The 11,455-nt window shown below is 48.8% G+C and overlaps 2 protein-coding genes across 2 annotated transcripts; one reads left to right on the forward strand and one right to left on the reverse strand.

Annotated features, from left to right (window-relative positions):
• On the forward strand, window positions 1-1,248 carry LOC109782994 (vacuolar iron transporter homolog 5). The gene has a single exon (XM_020341622.4). It carries the CDS (start codon window positions 147-149, stop codon window positions 765-767), a length of 621 nt encoding a protein of 206 aa, XP_020197211.2. The 5' UTR covers window positions 1-146; the 3' UTR covers window positions 768-1,248.
• A 6,566-nt stretch (window positions 1,249-7,814) lies between these two features.
• LOC109782993 (uncharacterized) lies at window positions 7,815-11,137 on the reverse strand. The gene is made up of 9 exons (XM_073509383.1): window positions 10,946-11,137; window positions 10,778-10,869; window positions 10,363-10,687; window positions 10,180-10,288; window positions 9,897-10,086; window positions 9,424-9,627; window positions 8,990-9,213; window positions 8,500-8,858; window positions 7,815-8,424 (listed from the first exon to the last, which is right to left on the reverse strand). The coding sequence occupies exons 5-8, from the start codon at window positions 9,999-10,001 to the stop codon at window positions 8,825-8,827; spliced, it is 567 nt and encodes a 188-aa protein (XP_073365484.1). The 5' UTR covers window positions 10,002-10,086; window positions 10,180-10,288; window positions 10,363-10,687; window positions 10,778-10,869; window positions 10,946-11,137; the 3' UTR covers window positions 7,815-8,424; window positions 8,500-8,824.
• Between the last annotated feature and the right edge of the window lie 318 nt (window positions 11,138-11,455).

Genomic DNA, 11,455 nt, shown 5'->3' on the forward strand with positions numbered 1-11,455 from the left:
ACCCTCCACACCTGACCGGGCAGAGCTCCGCTATAAAGCACGCCACCGGAGCGTGTGTCCTCCACACTACTGCTTCCTTGCTTGCTACCTGCCTGCCTCCCGCCACACACCACTGCCACCATCTCACTCGATCTCAGCTGCGAGCCATGGCCGTGAACGACACCAAGCTGGCCGACGCCGAGAACCCGGGCGTGATGTGCCGCGGCGGCGACTCCGACTCCGACGTGGACTTCGCGGGCCGCGCCAACTGGCTGCGCGCGGCGGTGCTGGGCGCCAACGACGGCCTGGTGTCCACGGCGTCGCTGATGCTGGGCGTGGGCGCCGTGAAGCACGAGGTGCGGGCCATGGTGATCTCCGGGTTCGCGGGCCTGCTGGCGGGGGCCTGCAGCATGGCCATCGGGGAGTTCGTGTCCGTCTGCTCCCAGCGCGACGTGGAGATCGCGCAGCTCGACCGCGACGGCAAGCGTGGCGGCGACGAGGAGAGGGTGCTGCCCAGCCCGGTCCAGGCCGCCGCGGCCTCGGCCCTCGCCTTCTCCGTCGGCGCGCTGCTGCCGCTGCTGGCGGCGGGGTTCATCGTGGGCTACAAGCTGCGGGTGGCCGTGGTGGTGGCCGTGGCGACGCTGGCGCTGGCGGCGTTCGGGGTCGTCGGGGCCGTGCTGGGGAGGGCGCCCGTGGTGAGGTCCTCCGCCCGGGTCGTCGTCGGCGGGCTGGCCGCCATGGGGCTCACCTTCGGCCTCATGCGCCTCTTCCGGGCCAGCGGCATATGAGGTGCGATCGGTGGACGAGGTTTTTTGTTGCCGTCACCGATCGTCGTCGTCTCGTCCATGCTTTCCTCGTGATCCTACCAACGTACGTGGTGCCAACGTCTTCTTCCCCGGCCGGCTGATGACCTGACGTCCGTGCATGGAATGTGCATGCCCGGCCGTGCGTCTCGTCTTCTCTAGTTAATTCGCTGCTGCTTAATTCTCTCTCTACTGCTATATTTACTAGTCTTTGCATGCATGCATGCCACGCTGATGTAACATTGGCCAGCTGCATGCATGCTATAGTATTTTTACCGCACCCATGTAACGTTACTACTAGTACGTACTAGTACTTGATTGGGAGGTGGAAGAAGGTGACAAGGTTGTTGCAAGAAAAGGCGAGCTAATTAATTTGAATTTCCCATGCAAGTCAAGCCGTATGGATATGTTCATTGTTCAACTAAGCTTGATTGATTAATTAGCTAGATATATATTTTGAGGACAATATTAGCAGTGTGGCAGTGCAGACAAATAATCAGGTTGTTGCAAGAAGCCAAGTTCTACATATGTTACTAATTTATTTGATTATACATGTTTGAGTAAGCTTAACAAACTCTAGCCATGTCTTGAGACTTGAGAAACAGTATATAATTAGCAGCGTGACAGTGCAGAGACAAAGAATCACGAGTCCACTCCATCGATCACTGGGAGTGAGTCACTCCACACCACACCGTAGATAGATATGATCGATGCACCGTGTCAAATTAAAGCATGCATAATTCGCAATTTGCCACACAGCTACCTAAGCTAGAGCTAGGATATTATTTCAAGCTTCTTGTCAATCTCCCTTTTTTCTGGACGTCCACTAGGTCGGGTCCGAGCTCGATCAGCACAAAGACCTACGTATATTGCTACGTACCCATCACTGTCACGCACAAGTGGCGAGGTAGCAACTTTTGGAGGGCGTCAACGTCGCCGCATATAACAGAAACCGCACCCCCTTCAATACTTATTATTTTGGCTAAAACTTCAGTACTAAACAAGTTTGATCCTTACATTTCATTTTATGCGGAAAAAACTTTCGATATATTCATCACTGTCAAGACCGTACAAAGCACACCAGAAGTAACAAAAATCATATCCAGGCCAGGTATATATGCAGACCACCTAATGACGACTACAAACACTGGAGTGTGCCAAAGGTGCGGAGCCGGGTAAACCTTTTTGTAGTAGGCAGTTTGGTACGTCGTCATGCTAAGCCCCCACAGGACATGCGAACCAGAACATCACCGTTGCCCGTGAAGAGAACCTCATATATTGGAAGGATCCAACCTAAAGACACAAAAAGGCTGATGAATGAAGATTGGATCCAAGCATATCCATCGAAGACAAACACCGATTGAATCTCGCGAGATCCTTCGAAGATACACCTTCACACGCCCTCCTACGATCCTGGATGCACCATCGGGAGGAGAACTAGACGGGAAAACCTTATCCCATCATTAGGGGATTGCTGCCACATCGTCTTCCTGAGCAGGACACAAGCCTATAAAACTTAAAAAAAATACCTACAATGGAGCAGGAGCCCTCACGCCGGCATGGGCCGAGATCTATGGTGCCTCTATGAACTTAAGGTCACAGAAGATGAGGCAAACCAGCGACTGGCGCTGACAGAAGGCAGGGAACCTAATCACAAGTTCGCGTGACGAGCAAGCCGATGGGGCACAAGGCGTTATATCCTGTTTTATACCCCTTGCATCCTTGCATTCCAATACTACAAAGATTCGTCCCTCGAATTATTCAAAGCTGCACAACCAGTGACATGGTACCAGGTGCCACGAGCGTCGCATCAAGGGGCGGATAGTGCGTCTTCATGCAAGCATACGCCCGATGGACGCCCTCCAAGCACATGGACCACTTCTAGCTCGTCACTTGGGCCCCGACTTCTTGCAGACGGGCCACCAGACCGAAGAAGCTGGTCGGTAGCGCTTCCGCGGGTCAGAGATGGACGCAGAGGTCCTCCAACACTGACTTCGCCATACGGAAGAGCTCCATTAGCTGCTTCATCTGATGATTCAGCAGCATCGGATGTGACGGTGCCTGGAACTATTGCGAGAATGCTCTCTCCATGGCGTGGCCCTCCCACGCGCCGAAGTACAGACCGGGGTCTGACGCGCTCCTCGGGAGATCCGCGAAGGCATCTGTGGATCACCATAGTTGTGTGAGCTCGATGAACCCCTTGCGGCCGAAAACACACTGAAGCAAATATGGCTTACCAGCAGCAATCTGCCTCACTTGCTGGAACGCTTCACCGTCCGCCTGGACCTCGACGTGCGCCGAGCTCAGCTTTTTGAGCTCTACGGTCGTCACCTTCTCTTTCTCCTAAAAGGCGTCGCATTCTTGGTGCACGCCATTCAGGGTTTCCTCTACTTCGAGGACCCGAGCCTGGTCCTTGTCCCGAGCCGCCCTCTCCTCGGCCAGCTCCTTCTCGGCCCTCGCGCCCGTAGCCTTCTACTGCTTCGCTTCCTGCCGAGCCTTTTCCAACTCGGCCTTAAGTGCCTCAAGCTCCGTCGTCGCAGCTGTCATATAAAACAGCTCGGCGTTAGCATTAAAGCTAAAACAAAACTCTAACTACATTTGATAACATGACAGTTTTTCTGCTTACCTTGGGCCCACTCGATCTGCTTTTGCATCAGATCGAGGTCCTCCTCGGATCGTTTCAGCTTCCGATTCATCTCCATATCTCCTCGGAAGCGGATTTCGGAGCCGAGGACGAGGCCTGCACATGCACATTTACTTATTAGTCTCCTAGTTCCGAAGTTAATCCTCTAGACAACTTTCCTAATAAAACTAGCCAGAGTCTTGGGGGCTACTACATTTCATTTTTTTGAACCAATAATCTATCTCGAACCCAAAGCCATTTCTTTAAAACTAGTTTTGGGCTCGGGGGCTACTGCCAGCTACACACCCTCATGTGCTACATCACGGTACGGCAAAAAGTCTTCGAATAAAGGCTGCTTCATGTGTTAAATCCATTTACGTATGAAACAAGCGCTAGGAAGCGTACCTAGAAGCCCTTGATGAGGCCCTTGAAGACCTCATGCATTCCGGCCTATACGGACCAGAAGCCACACAACGTCGTGCCGATAAGGGCACGGTACTCTTCTGTTAAGGATACCTCCATCTCCTCGGCCCACCCCGCGGTAGCACATCCTTGGGCAGGAGGGGTGGGCAGAACAACCTCGGGCCCCACCACCATTGTGGTAGGAATGGAGGCCTCTGGTTGTGGCGGTGGCGTCGGAGATGCTTGGGGCTGGGCCGCCGACTGGCCCAACCCTTCCTTCGGGACCTCAGGGACCACGTCCCCTTGATCCTGTTTGGTCGAGGTCTCGACCTCGGCCGCAAGAACCTGTACCTCGTCGCCCCCGCTCGGCTCATCACAAGAAAAGGGAACCAAACAAAACAATCAGCTGGCCCAGGGAAAGAGCATGATCAGAGGGGCATGTGCATCACATGGCTTCAAAAGTCACGAGCTTTTCGCGCGCCAGAGACATTTTTTGTTGTGCCGCTCCAATCCTTGTAGGAAATCATTATGTCATCTAAAGCACCAACTAAATCGAATCAATAAGCCTCAAAAGGAAAACCCCTAATCCGAGCCGTGAGACCTTGCTGCTCAGCGAATTGTCAGAGTCAGAGGATGTCTATGCACGATGCCTCGCTACTTGGGCAATATTTATTTACAAAGTACAATTCTTTTAGGAGTTGGGCTAGTGACGCAGTTGGAATTGGAACTGCCACATCCCTAGCGTGCCGGGTTCGATCGATCCCTGCCATGCAAGTCGCATGCAACTGGGTGGCTGAAGAGCGCATTCATTCGTTGCCGGTAAATGGAAGCCGTGCGGTGCCAAGACGAGCGCTCTTGTCCTTCTGATGAGTTAGAACTCAGCTTGAGCAGGAGTCACACCAATCAATTGCGAGAATAGACTACTAGCTGTAGCATACTCCTTGAGGAATACGGCCGCAGCGGCGTCTTCTTGGCAGGTTATGCCTCCCCCCTTCAATTCCCCGCCATGATTTATGTCTCAAATTTTTTTTAACTGAAATTGTTGATAGAGATTCTAGAGAAATTGTTGATGGAGATTCTAGAGAAATTGTTGATAGAGATTCTAGAGAAATTGTTCGACAGGCTGCTGAAATCTTATTGCCTCGCATTTAAGCAGTAAATTATGATGGTGGTGTAAGTATGGGATGCGGTTGAATATTGAAAAGGGTAATAGGAGAGGAAGATTTCAGAGATAGAAGAGGTTTGTTTCTCCTGAAAGGCAGCTGGGTGGCCGATGAGCTCAATCACTGCAAGCTCCAGCAGGAGCTCCAACCAGTTAATCCTGGTAACACGCTGCTGAACTGCACAGCAAACTGTTGAGAGAAAAATGCTGAATCACCATTGAATCTTGCCTAGCTAAATTTAATGGTCTCGCTGCTGCCTGCTGAATTTTGGTGCCTGTGGTGTCTGCAGACTGAACGAATCTCCTGTAAACAATGACCTCGAGCACAAGCCTTATTTTTAGGAGAAGAGGGCATCGCCGTGGTTCCATTAGAAATGAAGCCACATGAGCGTTAAACACGCGAAGAAAGCGAAGTACCAACAGCCAGCAGAAGTATGGCATGGATTACAAAAGCTCTGAAAAAACTACACACTCTGCAACACATCAGGCAGCCACAGGCCCTTTATTCTTCAGTTGCAATCAGGTGACTGAAATTAGTTGGTCTCTGACATAATCCGTGTTTGTTTGCTCGGTTTAGTTAGTCTAAAATCTTTAGTTCTTGCTGTCCTGACACGCGAAAGTTTTGTTGACTTTGCTGCTTTCTCTGAAACTGAATACGATCTTCCTATATTTTACACCAACGCTTTTACTACTCCCACACAAAGTATTGTTGTCTTGTAAGTTTCATGAAACTTCAGTGTCTAGGAGTAGCTAGGAGTACTCCATGATAATATACCTTTGTCACACCAGTGCAAACTGAAGGCAACCGAGGCAAAGGAGCTGACAAAACTGTAAGTTTGTGGTAACTACTGAATTTTGATTTAGTTTGAATTGTCAGACTTGAAGTGGTAGTGTCAAGTCTGATTAATCTTGAATTTGTCTTGAATTGCATTTTGTCTTCAGTAGGTACCACAAAATTTCTGCTATCTTCTCTAGCAGTGTAAGGAGCAATGCAATTGGTAATTTTCTGCCATCTTCTCTAGCAGTGTGAGTAGCCATACAATTTGTAACACTGAATTTTGTTAACACTGTCTCCATACAATGGTTCCTTTTGGGTTGAATTAACTTCTAGGGTTCTTGAATTGGTCCTCCAGCAACAAACAGGAAAGATTTCTGCGACGGAGTGCTTAAAAACAGTGTTCATGAATCAGCCGTCAGTTAAAATTGCAAATTGAGCTTGCTTTGCTCTTGTCAGTTCAGTTCGGCTGTGGTTGGAGCTTCAGCCGGTTAGGTTAGGTCAGCTCTAAATTTCTGCCAGTAGGAACAGCAATTCTTGCTCCTTTTTTCAGGTAAAATCAATCATCATGGGACGAGGTCGTGTAGTTTGCTTTCTTTCTTGGTTTGCTTTGTGTTGTTAATTCCAAGAAAGAAGAAGAAGGTGTTGTCGCTTGCAAATCTTGAGTACTCCACTGATACATACTCCTAGTACTATACCACTGATACATACTCCAAAATTCAGCTGTGGATGCACCAAACATCTTCTTTTAGAAGAGAATCAGACCTTTTAGCAAGGAAATGCATTGCATTTGGCTCAATAGCAAATCTATGGTGAAGTCTACCCATGATTCAGGCCCTGAACACATGTTTATTTCCGAACGTGCCCTCGAGGCCCTGAACTGCCTATCCCTTTTGTGACATTTTGGTAACTATGCTTTTTAACAAGCTGTGTTCATGTTGGTAGGACAAGAATGGTGTTCCAAGTTGGGTTATCAGTAAATTTTCAGTACTAAATGAAAGTACTCCAAACTTTGTCATTTGTTCTCTCTTGTTGTAAATTTGAATTTTATCGCAGGGAAGGGAATAAAGGGAGAATTCTTCTCATGATCTTTGACATGTTTCCTCAACAAACTATTAACACTGAGAATCCGCAAAAAAAAATCCTAGAATTGATATTGATCTTCTGTGCACATTTTTTCTAGGATCAGGAGCAGCAGCATCACGGGCATGGGCAGAGGAGCAGCAGCAGCACGGGCAGAGCTCCACCGGCGACGCACGGCAGAGCAGCACCACGGGCACAGGCGGCAGGGGAGAAGGTCAAGCCCTCCTGGTCAAGGCGATCTAGATCCAGGCGCACAGGGGAGCTCGAGGAGGACGAGCTCCACTGGATTGTGGCAGCAAGTTCTGGGCGTGAGGTGATCACGGGGGCGCAGGTCCTTGGCTGCGGAGGCGGTGGCGGAGCAGTTCATGGACGGCGCCAGCAGAGCAAGTCCTGGGCGGCGGCGAATCACGCAGCTGGGTGGCGCCTGCCACTGGCCGGGCGCTGGCGACGGGCAGAGGGACCTGTAAGACACAATTTTGCAAGTACGAGGAGACAGTGCAACTGCGCCATCCCCGCGTGGGCGGGGGAGAAGCGAACGAACGCTTCCTCAAGTATCGCAACACGATCTGTCCGAAACAACAGTTGATGCGGTGAGCCTAGGAAGCCACGTTATGCAGACATTTCAATGGTTACCTTCCAGATAATTGCATCGCCAGGCCTGATGTAGGGTGTGAAACACAGGGAGGCATCATATTTTTTCAATGGCAAGGATACATTTTTATCAGTATGAAACAACACAGCGTTATACGAAAATCAGCTCATGATAATTTGTAATTAAGATCAACAGCTGAGTGGACGTGCATCGATATTTTGGAATGACGCAGGCGCTGCTGCAGATCAACTGACAAATGCGGCAACAAGAGGCGTTCAAATAACTCCGCCAGCAAAAGCAGGAAAACTAAAAAAGTCTTGTGAAAACTCCAGGACATCAATTCACAGAAATAAAGTTGGTATTTCAGTATCCAAGTGACAAAGACAAAATCAGCATTTCGGCAAGCATCAACTCCAATACATGGATAACAAAGTTTGTTGACTACCAAACGCATCGTACACGTATTTCATTATCCTCAGGCTACCCAGAAATGATAAAGTGAGCTCTTCAGTGAGTAGCAACAACATTACACTGAGCATAGAGGTATGCTACTTCAGTAAACTAGCAGCCCAAGGCAGATCAGCCAGCAATTCCATGGTACACAAGGCACAAGCAACAAAAAATACACTGAGTTCTACTTCAGTAAACTAGTAGCCTAAGGCAGTATCAGCCACAAGCTCAAAAACGGCAAAGCCACTGTCTGAGAAAGGACAAAATGAACAAATAACAAGGCTAGTGTCATCTACAGCAGCCAAAATCACATGGGCTACCATCAGGAAGAAGCAGGGACATCATAGAAAACGGCCATCAAGAAGCAGAGGCCATCATCAAGATTGAATCATCATAAGGAGCCATTTCAAAGCAATTGATATGAGGCAGGGACAACACAGCATCAGAGATTAAACTTCAAAAGCGTCATATGGATAACTTGGGATAAAGATTGAATCATCATAAGGAGCCATTTCTCAGCAAATCAGCAGCAATCAATAAGAAACATCAGTCAATCTGCACATAGACAGCAGATTAGAACAACCAACTTGGAAATGCAAAGGACATACAACAGAGAGGGACGGGACTTACAACTGTTGAATCCAACTAGTGCAGCTGCTAGTTGATCTTCAGTATGGTAGCATGATCTCTCAGCCACGCTCAAATTTCTCTTCTAGCTCATACAGCAATATCAACAGTGCCCTAATGACAAATCCTTGTAATCATGAATAATATTATCCATCAAATCAGTGAGTCCAACTGGAACTTCAAAAGCATGCATTCCTTGAAAAGTCAACCTTTGGACAAACCCAAAGCGACTTGCCTCACAGATAACGACAAACAATGTGTCTTTTAACAATTCCCCAACAGCTACAGCAGAATTGCAAGTGTATTTGGAGAAGTACATATATATTCGTCAGAAAACCTTGGGGTATATTCGCACTGATTTGCTGAGAAAGGAAACAAGTGCAAAATTTATTAACAACTAAAGCAAAATCTACAAACATGACAATTGCTCCAAACTTCGTTCAAATAAGGAATTACAGGACAAATGCAAAATCTAGATCAAGCACAAACTTACGAAGATTTATAGCTCTCTGACAATCTAGATGCCTCAACATTAGGAAATGCAGCACACTTCAAAAGGTTAACATCACCAAAAGAGGACCAAGCTTTGGTTTTTGCGTTATCATTGGCAGACAACACCCGGAAACCGACACAGTACAGGTTGTCATGGCGAACAGCAAATTGCAGGCGTGGTTCTCCAGGACCACCAACAAACTCGACAATGAAATATGATATATTCTGCACACAAAGACAAAACTTCCATTAAAACCAAATCATTTGCAAGAAAGTTAAAAACTGTTCAAAACCATTGTAAAAATTACTTTTATTAAACTTCAATTGAATGCATATGTAATCAAGATCACTTGTGATTCATCTCGAACCATGATGGAAAGGTGATAGGCAGAGAAAGGCAGACCCATGATGCTTGGCAGAAAATTGGCAATATACCTTAGTTTGAGGCCTTAAAACTGGTAGTCCTTCTGCAATCTCAGGAACAAAGCCTTCCGCGAATCCCTCCTCTGGCGCAAAGAAATCAACGTTCTTGTTGATAGAAAGGGATGCCACCTCCAATAGGTGATTATGGACCTCCGCATAAAACATCAACAATTCTTCATCTGTCGGCTCGCAGCTGAGTTGGATAATCTTAATTTGCTGTAAGAAAAAGAGAAGAACACTAAATAAGCAACTGATCAGGAAAAAGAAAGGGTTTGTCTAGTGCCCAAGTTATTGCACATGTAAGTGACCAAATCACACTGCAAAGAAAAAGGAAAAAGACAAAAGAAAATGTATGCACAAATTTTCATGTAAAATCAATGGTATGACTTAGATGTGCAAATACTTGGCACATCTAAATGTGCTTTAGCAAAACTGAAAAAGAAATCAACATCCTAACCAATCAAGATAATACAATTACATCTTACATCATATGAGGTCTGATTAGGTATGTTTGCCCTGATGGCATCAACCACCTTCTGGTGGGTCACCTTGAACAGATCAGCGTGAAGTCGTTGCTCCTTGGGGGCCATCTGAGAAAGCTTTCGTTGGAAGAAAGGCAGCGTCCTCAACAGATAGAACCCGCAGATGTAGCCTCAGTCCCGTCTTCCCGTCGACCTAACCAAATTTGAGATGCGGATTGATGAAGGGCTGTTGAGAGAGAGAGAGAGGATACAGGGAGGGTGGGAACTCGAAATGCAGGTCCGGTACCTTAGGCAGACGAGCTTGGGCTGGGGACGGCCGCCTCCAAAACAGATCACCGCCGGTCAGAACGACCTCACCACGTTCCCCCGAAAAGCTATGGCGGATTGATGGCCGGCTGTTTGACAGAGATATGAGACCTAGGGAGAGAGATGATGGGGGGATAAGGAGAGGGAGAGACGCGTCAAGTACCTCTGGTCACGGGGGGTTGAGGTGGTCGCGGCCGCCTCCGCCACCGGTCGACGCTGTCGTCGCCGCCGCCCCTCGACCTCTCGCCCTTTCCTCCCCCAAAAGAGAGAGACGGCGCTGGGTCGGGAGGTGATGGCACCTGTTGGGCCAGATCCATCCATAGCCAGGCCCGTCCACCCAATAACGAGCCCGGTGGATCACAGGCGGCGGGTTGGGCCTGCGCACATCATGCGTACGGGGTAGCCTGGGCCGAGATCTGGCCTTTGGCCCAGTGGACCGCCGGACACGTCCTGTGGTGTGGTGTGGATGGCGGTCTTTGCCGTGTTCTCTGCGTCAAAAATTGGATTGACGGATGAGCAGGATGGATGGATACAACAACTATACCGACGGAACAACGGAGGTGAAAATTTATGCTTACCAGCGGAAATCCAATCCAATCCAATCCAATAGAGAAGAAGTTGCTTGCACCGCACAACATATGTGCCGTCCCGAGCTCCTTGTGTCCGACCACTGCGCGAGGTAGATTGACACAGATGAAAACCATGGCCAAAAGATCAATCAAGGGAGCTGAAAAGACCATGCATACCAGCCAGCCAAGTAGCAAAACGTGCCTTCTGTCGCCGTGGTCGACGTCATTGGGAGCGCCGGCGCCGGCGCCGCCGCGGCCTCTGTGATGTGGTGTGGTCTCAAGGGGAGGGGAATAGAGAGGAGGAGGAAACAAGTAAATCCTTGGTCAGATCCGGTTCTGGCAGGGGTGTTTTTTATACTAGTACGCGTGAGGCGCGTGGGCCCACAGCAATAATAATGCCGCTTTGCTCTCGGCGCCCGTCCGTTCGCTTTCCTTTCCATTCCCAACGCGTCGCGTCAGACTCGGTCGGTTTGGCTCCCCCACGCGTTGGTCGGTTCGGATCAGGCGTTAACCGGGGAGGGCCGTTCCTTGCTAATTTCGCCATCCGCCAATTAATAAACAAACCCAATCCTTCTTTGTATTGACGTGGTAGCCATAGACTCGATACATTAAACGTATTGTTTCGTAAGTCTTAGGACCTTTTTAAGCCCCAACTTATAAGTCCCGGGTCCTACCTGTTTGTTTACA

Source organism: Aegilops tauschii, chromosome 2, assembly GCF_002575655.3.
Source record: "Aegilops tauschii subsp. strangulata cultivar AL8/78 chromosome 2, Aet v6.0, whole genome shotgun sequence".
In the NCBI taxonomy this organism is placed as follows: Eukaryota; Viridiplantae; Streptophyta; class Magnoliopsida; order Poales; family Poaceae; genus Aegilops; species Aegilops tauschii.

Excerpts from the sequence above, each read along its gene's own strand:
- LOC109782994 (XM_020341622.4), top strand. The coding sequence starts at position 147 with ATGGCCGTGAACGACACCAAGCTGGCCGACGCCGAGAACCCGGGCGTG.
- LOC109782993 (XM_073509383.1), bottom strand. The coding sequence starts at position 10,001 with ATGGCCCCCAAGGAGCAACGACTTCACGCTGATCTGTTCAAGGTGACC. Across the intron at positions 9,214-9,423 it reads TTTTAAGGCCTCAAACTAAG|AATATATCATATTTCATTGT; the intron begins GTATATTGCCAA and ends CTTTGTGTGCAG. Across the intron at positions 8,859-8,989 it reads TCAGAGAGCTATAAATCTTC|CAAATCAGTGCGAATATACC; the intron begins GTAAGTTTGTGC and ends TTCCTTTCTCAG.